Source organism: Vulpes vulpes, chromosome 4 (assembly GCF_048418805.1).
Source record: "Vulpes vulpes isolate BD-2025 chromosome 4, VulVul3, whole genome shotgun sequence".
Classification (NCBI taxonomy): domain Eukaryota; kingdom Metazoa; phylum Chordata; class Mammalia; order Carnivora; family Canidae; genus Vulpes; species Vulpes vulpes.
This window is the reverse complement of record NC_132783.1, coordinates 44,992,581-45,008,396: the sequence shown is the minus strand read 5'-3', so window position 1 is coordinate 45,008,396 and position 15,816 is coordinate 44,992,581. Positions and strand designations below refer to the sequence as shown.

At 34.3% G+C, this 15,816-nt stretch overlaps 1 protein-coding gene across 17 annotated transcripts in view; it reads left to right on the top strand.

The window, feature by feature from the left end:
* The window catches only part of RAP1GDS1 (Rap1 GTPase-GDP dissociation stimulator 1), a 153,861-nt gene that overhangs the window by 117,346 nt on the left and 20,699 nt on the right, over positions 1–15,816 (top strand). For all 17 annotated transcript variants that reach the window (XM_072755603.1, XM_072755597.1, XM_072755604.1 and 14 more), the window contains one exon: positions 9,558–9,683. In XM_072755603.1, coding sequence (XP_072611704.1) covers positions 9,558–9,683 — 126 coding nt within the window. The remainder of the gene's footprint in view (positions 1–9,557; positions 9,684–15,816) is intronic.

The following is a 15,816-nucleotide window of genomic DNA, read 5'->3' as shown; positions in this document are numbered from 1 at the left end:
TGCTGTTTTCCCTACCTCTGCTCTCTCTTTCCCTGTGTCAAACAAATAGATAAAATAAAAATTTTTTTAAAGGCCATCTGAAAAACCCTTACAGATAATCTTGTAGTTAACAAGACCACTCATACTTACAGCTCCTAATCAGTTATTAAATCCCGCTTTTTTCAGTTTATTTTTTTCAACATGATGAGTATGCTCTTTAATTTTCCTCCCCTATTTGTCCCATCCACCTCCCCTCTGGTAACCATCAGCTTGTTCTCTATAGTTAAGAGTCTGTTTCTTGGTTTGTCTCTCTTTTCTTTTTTTCCTTTGCTTATTTGTTTTGGTTCTTAAATTCCACATATGAGTATTTGTCTTTTTCTGACTCACTTCACTTAGTATAATACTCTCTAGTTCCATCTGTGTCGTTGTAAATGGCAAGATTTTATTCTCTTTCATGGCTAATATTCTATTGTAAATATATACCACTTCTTTATCCATTTATCTATTGATGGACACTTGGGCTGCTTCCATAGTTCAGCTGTTGTAAATAAGGCTGCAGTAAATATAGAGGTGAATGTATTTTTTTGAATGAATATTTTTATATTTGGGGAGTAAATACCCAGTAATTCAGATTACTGAATTGTAGGGTAGTTTTAGGTTTAATTTTTGAGGAAACTCCATACTGTTTTTCACAATGGCTGTACCAATTTGCATCCTTACAAATAGTGCAGGAGGGTTTCCCTTTCTCCACATCCTCATCAACATTTGTTGTTTCTTGTGTTATTTATTTTAGCCTTTCTAATTAGGTGTAAGGCAATCTTATTGTAGTTTTGATTTGAATTTCCCTAATGGTGAGTAATGTTGAGCATCTTTTCATATGTCTGTTGGTCATCTGTATTTCTTTTTTGGAGAAATATGTGTGTTTTCTGCTCATTTTTAATTGGATTATGTTTTTTGACTATTAAGTTGTACCAGTTCATTATATATTTTGGATGCTTTTAGTTTTCTTGATTGTTTCTTTTGCTGTGCAGAAGCTTTTTATTTTGATGTAGTACCAATAGTTTACTTTTACTTTTATGTCTCTTGCCTCAGGAGACATTATTTAGTAAAATGTTGCTACAGCCAATGTCAGAGAGATTACTACTTGTGCTCTCTTCTGGGGTTTTTGTGGTTTCAGGTCTCACGTTTAGGTCTTTAATCAATTTTGAGTTTATTTTTGTGTATGGTGCAAGAAAGTGGTCCAGTTTCATTCTTTTGCATTGGATATCCAGTTTTCCCAACATCATTTGTTGAAGAGACTGTCGTTTTCCTAGTAGATATTCTTTGTCCTCTTGAAGATTTATTGACCATATAATCATGGGTTTATTTCTGGGTTTTCTGTTCTATTCCATTGATCTATGTGTCTGGTTTTTTTTTTTTTATGTGTCTGTTTTTATGCTAGTACTATACTGTCTTAATTACTGCTTTGCAATGTAACTTGAAGTATGAGATTTTGATACCTCCAGTTGTTTTTGATACAACTATAAATGGGATTATTTTCTTATTTTCATTTTCTCCTGCCTCATTATTGGTGTATAGTAATGCAATAGATTTCTGTACATTGATTCTGTATCCTGCTACTTTACTGAATTCATTTATCAGTCTAGTAGTTTTTTGGTGGAGTCTTTAGGGTTGTCTGTGTATAATATCATGTCATCCGTAAATACTGAGAATTTTACTTCTTACCAATTTGGATGCCTTTTATCTCTTTATGTTGCTGAATTGCTGTGGCTAGGACTTCCAGTACTATGTTGAATAAAACTCTTGAGATTGGTATCCTTGACTTGTTCCTGAAATTAAGGGAAAAGCTCTCAATTTTTCATCATTGAGGATGATGTTGGCTTGGGTGTTTCATATAAAGCCTTTATTTTGTTGAGATATGTTCCCTCTAGAACTACTTTGTTGAGGGTTTTTATAATGAATGGATGTTTTATTTTGTCAAATGCTTTTTCTGCTTCTATTAAAATGATCATATGGTTTTTATCCTTTTATTGATGTGACATGTCACATCGATGTTTTGTAAATATTGAACTACATTTATATCCTGGAATAACCCACTTGATTGTAGTGTATGATTTTTTTAATGCATTGTTGGATTCAGTTTGCTTATATTTTGTTGAGAATTTTTGCACCTATATTTATGAGAGAGATTGACCTATAGTTCTCTTTCATTGTAGTATCTTTATCTGGTTTTGGTATCAGGGTAATACTGACCTCCTACAATGAATTTGGAAGATTTCCTTCCTCTTGTATTTCTTGGAATAGTTTGAGAAGAGTGGGTATTAACTTTTCTTTAAGTCTTTGATAGAAATCACCTGTGAAACCATCTGGTCCTGGACTTTTATTTTTTGCAAGTTTCTTGATTACTGATTCAGGTCCATTGCTGGTAATTGGTCTGTTCAAATTTTCAATTTCTTCTTGCTTAGGTTTGGTAGGTTGTATATTTCTGGGAATGTATCTATTTCTTCTAAGTTGTCCAATTTGTTGGTATTTGAGCTCTCTCTTTTTTTTTAATGAGTATTGCAAGAGGTTTATCAATTTTGTTGTTCTTTTCAAAGAACTACTTTCTGATTTGATCTCTTCTACTGTTTTTTTTTTTTTTGGTTTTTATATCATTTGTTTCTGTTTTAATCTTTATTACTTTCTTCATTTTGTTGAGTTTGGCTTTTGTTTGTTCTTTTTCTAGCTCCTTTAGGTGTAAAATGAGGTTGTTTATTTGAGATTTTTCTTGCTTCTTGAGGTAGGCCTATGTTGCTGTAAACTTCCCTCTTAGAACCACATTTGCTGCATCCCAAAGATTTTGAACCATTGTATTTTCATTTTCATTCTTTTCATTTAATTTTTAATTTCTTCTTTGATTTTTCATAGACCCATTCATTATTTAGTAGCATGTTATTTTTTTGACATCCATGTATTTGTGCTCTTTCCAGATTTCTTATTGCGGTTGATTTTTAATTTCATAGGATTGTGGTCAGTAAAGATGCATGATGAGGCACCTGGGTGGCTCAGTCAGTTAAGCATCTGCCTTCAGCCCAAGTCATGATCTTGGTGTCCTGGGATTGAGGCCCATGTCAGACTCCCTGTTCAGCAGGTAGTCTGCTGCTCCTTCTCCCTCTCTCCCTACCCCTGCTCATACCTTCTCTCTCTCAAATAAATAAAATCTTAAAAAAAAAAGAAAGAAAGGGTGTAAGATGTGACTTTATTTTATTTTATTGTTTATTTTTTGTTGTTGACTTTATTTTTTGTTGTTGTTTTGTTTTGTTTTGTTTTTTAATTTACTGAGACTTGTTTTGTGGCCTAATATGTGTGTATTCTGGAAAATGTTCCATGTTCATTTGAATGTATATTCTGCTGTTTTAGGATGGAATGTTCCAAATTTGTCTGTTAAATCCCTGTGGTCCAATATGTCATTCAAAATCACTATTTCCTTATTGATTTTCTGTTTGGGTGATCTATCCCTTAAGGTAAGTGGGGTATTTAAGTCCCCTGCTATGATTGTATTACTATTGATTTGTTTAAATTTGGTATTAACTCTTTTGTGTATTTGAGTATTCTCATGTTGGGTGCATAAATATTCATAGTTATATCTTTATTGTATATATCCATGTTGGATTGTCTCTTTTATTATTATTTAGTGTCCTTCTTTATCTCTTGTTACAGTCTATTACAGCTTTCTTTTGGCATCCATTGCATGATAAATGTTTTTCCATCCCCTCACTTTCAATCTGCAGGTGTGTTTTGGTCTGAAATGAGTCTCTTATGAGCAGCTTACAGATGGGTCTTCTTTTTTTTTTTATCTACTCTGTCACCCTGTTCTTTTCATTTGCCTTCAAAGTAATTATTAATAGATTATTTATTTATTGCCATTTTGTTACTTGTTTTGTGGTTATTTCTATAGATTCTTGCTGATTCTTTGTTCTCTTTCATAGTTTATTGGGTTTTTTAAGTGATATACTTGGATTCCTTTGTCTTTATTTTTTGCATATCACTGGGTTTTGACTTGTGATTACCATTAGGTTTACATATAACATCTTCTGTGTATAGCAGTCTGTAATAAGTTGATGGTTACTTAAGTTTGAGTCCATTCTTTACTTCTCTCCCCCACCACAATTTTAATATATGGTATCATACTTTACGTCCTTTTATTTTTATGAATCCCTTGATTGATTTTTACAGAAATATTTATTTTTATTGCTTTTGTGTTTTTTATTTATCTTACTCTCACTCATGTTCTTTCCTTCGTCACTCAGAGTCTCCATCAATATTTCTTGTAAGGCTAGTTGAGTGGTCATGCACTCTTTGTTTGAGAAACTTTTTTATCCCTCCTATTCTGAATGATAGCCTTGATGGATAAAGTATTCTTGATTGCAGGTTTTTGTCTTTCAGAACTGAGAATATATTGTGCCTCTCTCTTCTGGCCTGCAAAGTTTCTGCTAAAAAATTCACTATTAGCCTAATGGAGTTTCCCTTGTATGTAACTATCTTCTCTTGCTGCTTAAAATATTTTTTTCTTTATCACTACTTTTTGCCATTTTAATTACTGTGTTTCTTGATGTGGACCTCCTTAGGTTGAATTTTTAGGGGGATCATTGTGCCTCCTTGATCTAGCTATCTATTTCCTTCCCCAGGTGAAGGAAGTTTTCAGCTATAATTTTCTTAAATTTTCTGCCTCCTTATCTGTCCCTTGTTTTCTGAGATCCCTATAATGTGGATGTTAGTCTGAGTTCCCTAAGACTATTCTCAATTTGCATAATTTTCTTCTCCTTTGTTCAGCTTGGTTACTTTCCATTGCCTTATCTTTCAGGTCATTAATTCATTTCTCTGCTCTTCTAACCTGGTATTTATTCCATCAAGTGTATTTTTAATTTCATTTATTGTGTTTCTGATCTCTGATTAGTTCGTTTTCATCTCTGTGTTAAGGGTCTTACTGATGCCCTCCACTCTTTTCTCCAGTCCAGCGAGTATCTTTATGATCATTATCTTAAATTCTCTATCAGGCATACTTATATCGATTTTGCTTTGGTTTCTTGCTGTTGGTTTGATCTTGTTCTTTTGTTTGGTAGAGGTTTCTCTGTCTCATTTTGTCTGACTTTCTGTGTCTGTTTCTCTGTGTTAGGAAAGTCAGCTACTTCTCTTGCTCTTAACAATAGTAGTATTATGAAGAAGAATACAGTGTCCCCTGTTTCCCAGGGCCTGGCCCTTCAGAGACCATCTCTTATGTGTGTTGCATGTGCTCTGCTGTTGAGTCTTGGCTTCTTTTTCCTTTAGTGTAGCTGTCTGCAGAAGCTCTTGGTCTATTATATGCTACAAGGTATGCAGCGGTCTGCTTGCAAAACTAGACCTGCCCCTGCCAGGAATAAGGTCCCACAAAATGAGGTCAGGAGATATGATGTTGACAGGGTTTGCACTGGTCTTCTGCGGTTGGGGGGACAGCACTGGGACTTAGGTGAGTGTGACTGGGAAAGGTAGATCTGCCAAAGTGTATGGGGTGGGTAGGGGGGTTTAGTGCAACCAAGTTAGGTAAAGAATGTGGATACCAGGCTGGTTCCCACAGGTGACCATTGTTTATGCTGCCTGCTCCTTTGTTCTTGGAGGGATCTCCCCATGATCCTTGTCTCTCCTGGCTGTGCTCTAAGATGAGAAAATTACTTTCCCACCTGTCTCCACTTCCTAATACCTTCTGGGCTCTCCCAGAGCTGATCCCCTGATTTTTAAAATTCCAGGCTTTAAGAACTCACAGAATTTGGCCTATCTCACTATCAAAGGCAAATATTACAGAGATTCTTTCTCCCTGTTTATGGGCTCCTTGGTGTGAAGGTCTATTTTCTGCTCTTCTCTGCACCATTGGCTTCTTCCCCCACCATGAACAGCCACAGATGGGATCTTTGCCCTTCCTACCTTCTTTGATGTGGCCTCTTCCCTGCCTTTAATTGTAGAGTTTGTTCTGCCCAATTTCAGGTCATTTCCTGAGTTTTTTATGCTGATATGGGTAATATCTAGTTGTATCAATGGGACAAGGCAAAGTTAGGGCCTTCTTACTCTTTCTGGCCAACTTAAATCCAGATTTTTAATCAATATGCAGACAATTAGAGAGGTTAGGATAGCTTCTAACATGAAGGATAATGAAATAAATAAATTGAAAAAAGCAATTTAGAGGAAACAAACTGTGAAGTTATAATAAAGACATTATTAAACATCAACATCTTAGAAAATTAATATCCTACATACCTTTCCTCTGGAAGCCACTTGAAGATGTGTTTTACCAAAACAAAGAATTTAAATTAAGAAAGAAGACTATATAGAAATCAGAAAAGAAGAGATCCAACAGGAAAACAAGAATTCCTAGCAGTATGGTGACATGAGAGCCCCAAATGGCCTGTTTGCAAAGAGTGACCAGTCCGGATTTGAACAAGTCAGAGGCTGCTGGAGTGAGAGTTGGGATAATTCTTGGAGGAGATGAAATTGATTACCTAAATAAAGTGAGCTTAGTAAGAGAAGATCAGCTGATCAATAGTTTATTAAAACAGTAATTACTGATATAACCAAAATTATAGTAAAATTACATTGGAAATGGAGGGTATAACAGAGAGGGAAAAGAAAAAAAGAAAGCTAAGGCCTAATTGTTTATATTGGAAAGTCGATCAAAGATACCTAAAACTGAAAAATCAAGAAGTGTAAATACAAATATGTTATTTAAAAATATGGAGGTGAGTAGCAGTGACTTAGCTAAAAGAGCTTTATGTGCTTGGCTTCTGAGAAAGAAGAAATGGGAGAGGGAGACTGGGTTCTTCTGGTAATATAAGTATTAGAACTATCTCTTTAAACTCATGTATAATTTTGATAAAAATAACTTTAGAAAATGAGGGTTCTTGCTAAGGGTGTGTTTATCCATGACATTTGACCCAAATATAATGTCCAAATCATACTTCATGCTGCCTTTTCTCTGTATCCACCTGCAGATAAATACAGATCTTCTTCTTTAATATTTATATTACTCATAGTGCATTGTTCCTTGTGGTAGCAAGTGGTCTGAATTACTTAGCAGGAGTGATTTGGTTTTAGTTTATTAAGTTATTAAGTGTTTGAAGGAGTAGAATATGGATTGGAAAAAAACACTATTTAAAAAAAAAAGTATGAGAGCACATAACTAGATAAATGTGGATGTCTATTTACTTCACCTATAATTTAATGTTCCTAAAATTCTTCCCATTTGAAGAATTGTCTGAAGCAAAGAAGCAATCAACAATGCTCAGGACTTAACTCATCCCTATTTATGTCAGACTCACCTTATAGGGTAAGATGTGCTGACATTTGTAGAATTTTATCTCTGAGGGTTTAGGTAGCTTATTGGAAAAGACATTCCACTCCTAGTTCTTTTTTTATACAAGTTTTGGGGTAGATTTTCATCATTTGTGGCACAGATTTGATGCAGGCACCAAAAGCAGTATAACAAGAGAATGAATCAAAAATATGAAGCCATGTTAAGATTTGTGTTTCTCTTTTTTCTCTTTTAAAGTTGAAATTGCATTATTTTTTATTTGATAGCAGTAGAGGTTTACTTGAAACTAGAGAGCAGAACGTAACTCTTATATTTATTTAACTGTTCATTCAGTCACACATTCACTCAGCCAAGCATTATTTTGAACACCTGCTATATACTGGGCACTGTACTATACATGGTGTTTGTGGTAGTTAATACACACTGTCCTTGCCCTCAAGGAACTTATGGTATAGTGGGTGAGATGGAAAAATTTTAAATAAATTTTACAAACAATCATATAATTATAAACCATGATAATTGCTAGTATGTGAAAATAACAGAATGAGGTGGGGGACTAATTTAAATTAGAGGCATAAACTCTAGGTGGGATGAAGCATTTTCAGACAATCAGTATTTAAAAATATTTACTTCCTATATATAGTGTAGGTAGTATATTTGGAAGCTACTGGCGGATGCTTACACCAAATCAAAACAAATGAAAGCAGAAGGATATACATAATAGAATATCTAATACTGGAAGGAAAAGAACATATCTATCAATAGAATGATAAGAAATTCTAAGATGTCAGCTGTGCCCCCAAAACAGAGAGTAACAAATCCAGATTGGATTTGGTCAGAATTCTCTGATTTCTGGATAAATTATTAGGACATCTGAGGCAGCAAAAGAACTTAAGATAACTGGATTCTGGTTGTATAGTGGAGGTAGGTTGGTAGAATTTGATAATTCATTGGAGGTAAAGTTGGATGAGAACAAGTAAGCGATGGTTTCTGCCTGCATAGATGGATAGATAAATTGTTCATTTACCAAGTAAAGGAAGTAAAGAAACTCTGGAGGAAGAATAGATTTTAGGTAATACCAAAAGTCCTAATTTTAGACATTGAGTCTGGAAGCTAGAGGAGGATATTCAAATGGAGATGTCAGGTTGCCAGTTAAATAAGCTTGAAGTGCAGAGGAGGGCTAGAGATAATGATTGTATAAGTATCAACATATAGGTACTGTGTTGATGCTATGAAAGAGAACTAGATTTTCTGGGATGAGAATAAGGACCAAAAAGATAAGAAAGAAAAGGACCAAGTCCCAAGGCACTGGAATTTTTAGAGATCTAATAGAAAAGGAGGAGCAGGTAGGTCAAAACTAGTTTGAAGTGTGTTTAAAAGCACATGTGAGTTGAGAAAGTAGAGACAGTGTACATTGATGGTGCTACCAAAAACTCGTTTTTGAAACTGAAGAGCAATTGGATGGTAATTAAAGAAAAATGAAGTAGAATATAGCTGTTTTTATTTTTTTAAAATGATTAGAGAGAGCATCTGTGTTTGAGTTGGGGGGAAGGACAGAAGGAATCTTCAGGCAAACTCCCTGCTGAGCATAGAGCCTGATGGGGAGCTCCATCCCATGACCCATGAGATCGTGACCTGAGCTGAAACCAAAAGTTGGAGGTTCAACCAACTGAGCCACCCAGGCACCCCAAGAGAGTTGTTTTTAATATTGCTTTTTTTGTGTGAGAAATATTAGAGGATAATTAAATGCTAATGATGGGGCTCTAGAGTGAAGAGTGGTTGGAGATGCTGAAGAGGCAAGAGGGAGTGAGATCCCAAGTACATGTGAAGAATTGACCTTTAATAATAGGCATGTCAGGGCCAGTGCAAGAACATACCATCTTAATGATCTAAATAATGACAAGTCACCTTTACTTCAGCCGTGTAAAATGTAGTCTGTTATGAGCAATTTTTCTTCTTTGACTAAAAGCCTTGAAACTGTGAATTTATAACATAGTAATTTAATTGTTGCTATGGTTACCTATACATTACACTAGTGAACATTTTTTATAGCCTTGAATAAAACTAGGTTGGAATATTTCTTTAAAGCCATTTTTCTTTTTTCAGGAAAATTTAAAATATATCTGATGGTTCTTATATTTGAAGAGTATTTGTATTTATCAGTAATGGTACAAAATGAGCATGTGTTGAAAGTAATAAAATACAATTTCTGCATTTAATTTTGTGTGTTTACTCTAAGATTTCCTCTTCTGTTTTGCAGAGTCAAGTAAAGAACAGTTTGCCAGTACAAACATTGCTGAAGAGCTAGTAAAACTCTTTAAGAAACAAATAGAACATGATAAAAGGGAAATGATTTTTGAAGTTCTTGCTCCACTGGCAGAAAATGGTGAGAAAATAAATGCACCTCTTGATTTGTTATCATGTATACTTTTTCCATTTTTCCTAATATTAGTTAATTGCCAGGTATTTAACTCAAAAAGCCTTCTTTGTTTTATTAATGACATGATGTTTTATTTTGGGTGCCTGTACCTTCAGCTGTTATCTACTCTATATCTACATTTGCCAAAGCTACTTTCCAAGTTCCATTGATTTTTTTTAAATATTCTTTTTTTTTAATTATTATTTATTTATTCATAAGAGACAGAGAGAAAGAGGCAGAGACACAGGCAGAGGGAGAAGCAGGCTCCGTGCAAGGAGCCTGATGTGGGACTCAAACCCGGGAATCTGGGATCATGCCCTGAGCCAAAGGCCGGCGCTCAACCACTGAGCCACTCAGGTGTCCCAGTTCCTTTGATTTTTAAGTTTTGGCAAAAACATGATTCTGTAGCTTATATATTTTTATGCCCCCCTGGCAAAGGCACCTGAGAGGCTGTAGCTTTGTAGGGCAAAGGGACAGTGTGGACACTGGTAAACTATTCCTATCTTTGGTAAAAAGTCTTAAGGGATACACCATAGGAATAAGAATGAACCAGAGTAAATAATTTTTCAAATACAATGTCTAGTACATAATCAGTAAGGACCAGATACATGAGGAGATGAGACATTGTAAGCCAGAACCAGCACAAAGAACAGGCAACAGCAAATCTCCAGATACTGGAATTATTAGACATTGACTCAATATAGGTATGCTTATTATGTTCAAAGAGTTAAATGCAAGCTTGAAAATTTTAGAAGGAAACTAGAAACTATTAAAAGTGACAGCAAATTTGAGGGAAAAAATTGGAAATTCCTGATTGAAAAAATACAACCCAAAATAAGACCCTAATGGATGAGTTTAACAGCAGATTAAATATAATCGTCTTAGAGAACAGTGAATTGGAAGATAGATTGAAAGGAAGTCCAGAATGAAGTATAAAGACAAAGTACTCAATATACATAAAAATAGGATAAAAAGTACAGAGGATACAGTGAGAAGCTCTCACATTTTTTGGAGCTCCAAAAAGTGGTGGGGGAGGCAGAGGCAATATCTTTTAAAATTTTGTCAGAGAATTTAACAAATTATGAAAATAACAAATATTCAAAAACCCAAATGAATCTAAAACCTGATAAAAAGAAATCTACATCTAGATACATTATCTTGAAACCACAAGAAACCAATGACAAAAATCTTTTTTAAAAAGCCAGGAACAAAATAGATTATCTTAAATGAGTAACAGTTTGATGGTTAACCTTCCAGCCAAAAATGAAAGCTAGATGATAATGAGACATCTTCTATGTGCTGAAATAAAATAAATGCCAACCTAGAATTCTAAACCCAATGAAAACATCCTTCAAACTAAAGGTAAAATAAAGATATTTTCAGAGTAAAAACTGAGAAAGTTCACCACCAATTTTTAAGGTGATTACTAAAGTAATTTTTAAAAACAATGTATAACTGCCAAACTAATAGATTTATGGAAAAATTTTTTTTAAGTACACCTTAAATCCAAAAATAATAGAAGAGGGGATCCCTGGGTGGCTCAGTGGTTTAGTGCCGACCGTTGGCCCAGGGCGTGATCCTGGAGACCCAGGATCGAGTCCCACATTGGGCTCCCTGCATGGGGCCTGCTGCTCCCTCTGCCTGTGTCTCTGCCTCTCTCTCTCTCTCTCTCTCTCTCTCTCTGTGTCTCTCATGAATAAATAAAGAAAATCTTTAAAAAAAAAAAAAATAACAGAAGAGAAGAGGAAAAAAAGGAACATGGAACAGGGGGTACTACTAGGGTATACAAAGTATATTAGATTTAAGACATACTATTTCAGTAATTATATTAAATGTACTTGACCTACATGCTTTAATTAAAACACCTATTGTCAACTGAATTTTTAAAAATCAACTATACTTCTTAAAACATACTCATTAAATATAAGGAGATTTAAAAGATTGAGAATAAAATGATTTTTAAAAATAAATCACTCAGGGTGGCTCAGTCAGTTGAGCGTCTGACTCCTGATTCAGGTCAGGTCATGATCTTGGGTTTCTGAGATGAGCCCCATGTCAGGCTCCATGCTCAGTGGGTATTCTGCTTCTCTCCTCTTTCTACCCTCCCTCCCCAGCCCCTGCTTACATGTGTGCACACGTGTGCTCTCTCTCTCAATAAACCAGTCTTTATAAATCAATCATTCAAACTTAAAGAAGGCTGAGATGGTTATTTTTAATATCAGATAAAATAGAATTTAAGATGAAAAGACTCCAAAGAGATAAGGTGACTTTATGTGATGAAAGGTCTAATTCACCTGGAAGTTGTAATTACCCCAAAACATATGAAGCAGAAATATTCAGAACTGTGGAGGGTATATAAAACATGTAGAGTCATAAAAAAGTTTTAACAAATTTCAAAGGATTGCAACCTTATGGAGTATATTCTCTGACTTAATTGAATTGTCTAATAATTAAAATATAACTAGGAAATCCATTTATATTTACACATTAAAAAATATACTTCCAGCACCTCAGAGGTCAAAGAAGAATCATGATGGAAATTAGAAAATTTTCTTTTTTAAGATTTTATTAGAGAGAGCACCCATGCAAATGCACACATGAGTAGAGGGAGAGGGAGAGAATCTCAAGCAGACTCTGTGCTGAGCCTCTTGGGGCTTGATCTCACCACCCAATGATGATGACTTGATGATGAAACCAAGAGTTGGATGCTCAACCAGCTAAGCCACCCAGGTGCCCTGGAAATTAGAAGATTTTCTAATAATGAAAATAGTACTATATCTCAAATCTTACATGATGTAGGTAAAGCCACACTTAAAGGGAAGGAAATCTAAAGAGCTGAGATTAATAGAAAATACATAATGCAATATAAGCATATAATCACCAAAGTTGAGTCTGAAAGACTAAATAAAACTGGTAAGTCCCTAGTAAGATTAATCAAGAAAAACTAACTTTATTCTGATAAAACAAAATAATTAAAAGATGATATGTTATTGGTACAAGGATGAGAAGGCCAGTAGAACAAAATACCCAAGAAACAAATGGATGCATTAATAGGTGCTTATTTTATTTGGAGAAAAAAAGTTGTCACTGCCAAACTGTGGAAAAAAGTCTTTTCAATAAACAGTGCTGGGAATATGGAAAAAATACAGTTGAGGATACATATACACCCCCAATTCATACTGTATAAAAAAAGTTTAGCTAAATTGTTAACCCAAATGGGAAAGTAAAAACCAGAAAGTATACCTTAAAAATATGATAGAAAGAAACGTCATGGCCTTGGAGTATGGAGTTTTCTGAGGTCACAAAAATCTCTAACCATAAAGGAAAAAGTCTGATAAATTTGGCTAAAACTTCCATTTTTAATAATGAAAGGTACCAAAAAATACATTAAGAGTGAAAAGCAGTCGGTTAAGTGTCTGCCTTCGGCTCAGGTCGTGATCCCAGGGTCCTGGGATTGAGCCCCACATCAGGCTTCCTGCTCAGTGGAGAGCCTGCTTCTCCCTCTCCTGCCTGCCACTCCCCCTGCTTGTGTGTGCACGCATGCACTCTCTCTCTCTCTCAAATAAATAAAATCTTAAAAAAAAAAAAAAAAGAGTGAAAGCAAGATAGATATTTACAACAGACATAATCAACAGAATGTATATAATTTATAAAAACTCCCACAAATCATTAAGAAAAATGTAGAAAGCCAAGTGAGAAAATGCATAAAAGATTTTAAAAGGCACTTAACAAAAGATAAAATCCAAATAACTAATAAACACATGAAAATAGGCTTAACTCATTAATAAGCAGGATACAAAATAAGACCTCAATAAAATACTATGATATGCCTATCAGAAGGTCAAGTAATACCAAATGTTGATGAGGGTGTGGAGCAGTGGAAACTCATTAAGTGCTGGTGGGTGTGTAAATTGGTGTAATTTGGAAAACAGTATCTATTGGGTTTGAGATTGTATTCTATGTGATCCAGCAGTTTTGCTCTTAGAATATACCCAGGTGTATATTCTGCAATGGCTCCTGTGTACATGTTCACCAGGAGCCATTGCAGAAATGTTCTTAAATTTACATACAATGATGAAAAATTAGAAACAACTCATATCCATTAACAGAAGAATAAATAATGGTATATTCATATAATGGAAAAATTTACACTTATGAAAAGGAGTGAAGACAACAATAAGCCAATAGTGTAGATGAATCCTATAAACGTGAAATGAAAAAGCCAACTCTAAAAATATGTATTGTAAGATTCCATTTATATAAAGTTCAAGAAAGTAAAATTATAGTTTTCAGGAATGCTTATTTATTTGGTGAAACAATAAGGAAAAGTATGAATGTGATTACCATAAAATAAAAATCAGAGCAGTGATTTGAGATGGATAGAGGGAGGAATATGCGAATAGGAAAAGGGAATGCACAGAGGAGCTTCCTGGGAGGTTGGCAATGAATTTCTTGATATAGATGGAGGTCATGGTTATTTACTTCATAATAATTGATTAAGTAATAGGTACATTATGCATTTTTCTGCATTTGTAGCATTTTTTCCACCATTTAGAAAATATTTTGAAATATATATGTACATAGATGTATACGTATGTGTTTATATATATGCATTCTTTTCACCATTTGGAAAAGATTTTAAAATATATGTATGTATGTGTACTTACCTATATATGCAAATGGTTATAAAGATAGATATCCTTGGGCAGAATGATGCTGATGTATGCTGGGCTGTCTGCTTTGGCAGACTGCCTTGCTGATCCTCCTTAATAAGGCTACTTAAAGCCTCCCACATATATATGTGATTACAGTCAAACTGAGAGGAGAGATCTGTAAACTTTAATGTTGACACATTTTAAATTTTCTAAATGCTTTAGATCTATTCTTTGGGCAGAAACTTGTTTTTCATCTCATTTGGTTGTTTGGCCAAATGAAATTTTTATTATGACCTTCTATCAGTTTTATACCAGAGAATTACCTATAACCTTTCTCACAATATGTCAAAATAACAGTTTTTCTTATATCTGTTTTCTCTGTTACCACCTTCACTTTTGTTTTATAATTGTGCAGTAAATTGAATGATACCTTTGAAAACTTATTTCTGGACTATCCTTAGTATCATCCTTGGTTTTCCCTGTATGCAAAGGAGACATTAAAATTGGGAGTTGTATAATTCAAGGTTTTTAGGAATTTTAAGGTTTTTTCATCATGGCTTTCAGTTCTAGTCACCACACATTTCTAGCCCTAGCATTCTGTAACCAAGGAAACGCCCTACTTTTAGCATGGCACAGTGCAAGTGTACCTTTTAAAAAAATATTCCAGGTCGAATATTCTATGTATTCTGAGATAGTATTCTAAAGAATATCAGTGATCCTGGTGTTGGGGGGCTGGGGGGAGAAGCCTTGATTTTTATATCTTAAAATTACCTGAAAGAAAATGTCAACTATAAAAAAGGCCTTTGTTTCTCCCAAGTAACAACCTAAAGCTGCCATTGCTGTAGATGGGTACATATACAGCTTAGGGTAACCAATGACTAAAATAAAATCCAACTAAAAAATAAAATGTAATAATTTCTGTGTAGCACGTGTTTCTAAGGTCAGTTGATCTGCATTTATCTTAAGCAGTATAATATATACTCAAAGCATTTAGGTGGACCAGTTTAGATTAAAACACAAAGATGAAAGAGATATAATATCTATTATAATGGGGAAGACAGATATGGATATGAATATAAAATCTACAATGAGTTAAGGTCCTTAATAAAATATTTACATTATTAGGGGTGTATAAACAAATAATTTGATAAGATTAGATCTTGCTCTGAGGAAAAATTTTAACAACATAATAAGGATATTAATTTTGCTGTTAAAGTGCCTTCACATTGCTGGTTATCCATCAGAAAGCTCAAAAGTTATTTTATTCTTTCAACTTTTAGTAAGAAAAATTAAAACCTATTCAGATATGGAGAGAATATAGTACAATGAACCACCATGTATCCATCACCCAAGAAAATTTCAAATTAATGAAAACCTGAAGCCCTTTTAAAAAACCTGAGTTTTAAAGTTCAGAAAGTTGTAGGTTTATTAACTTTCTTAGAAAA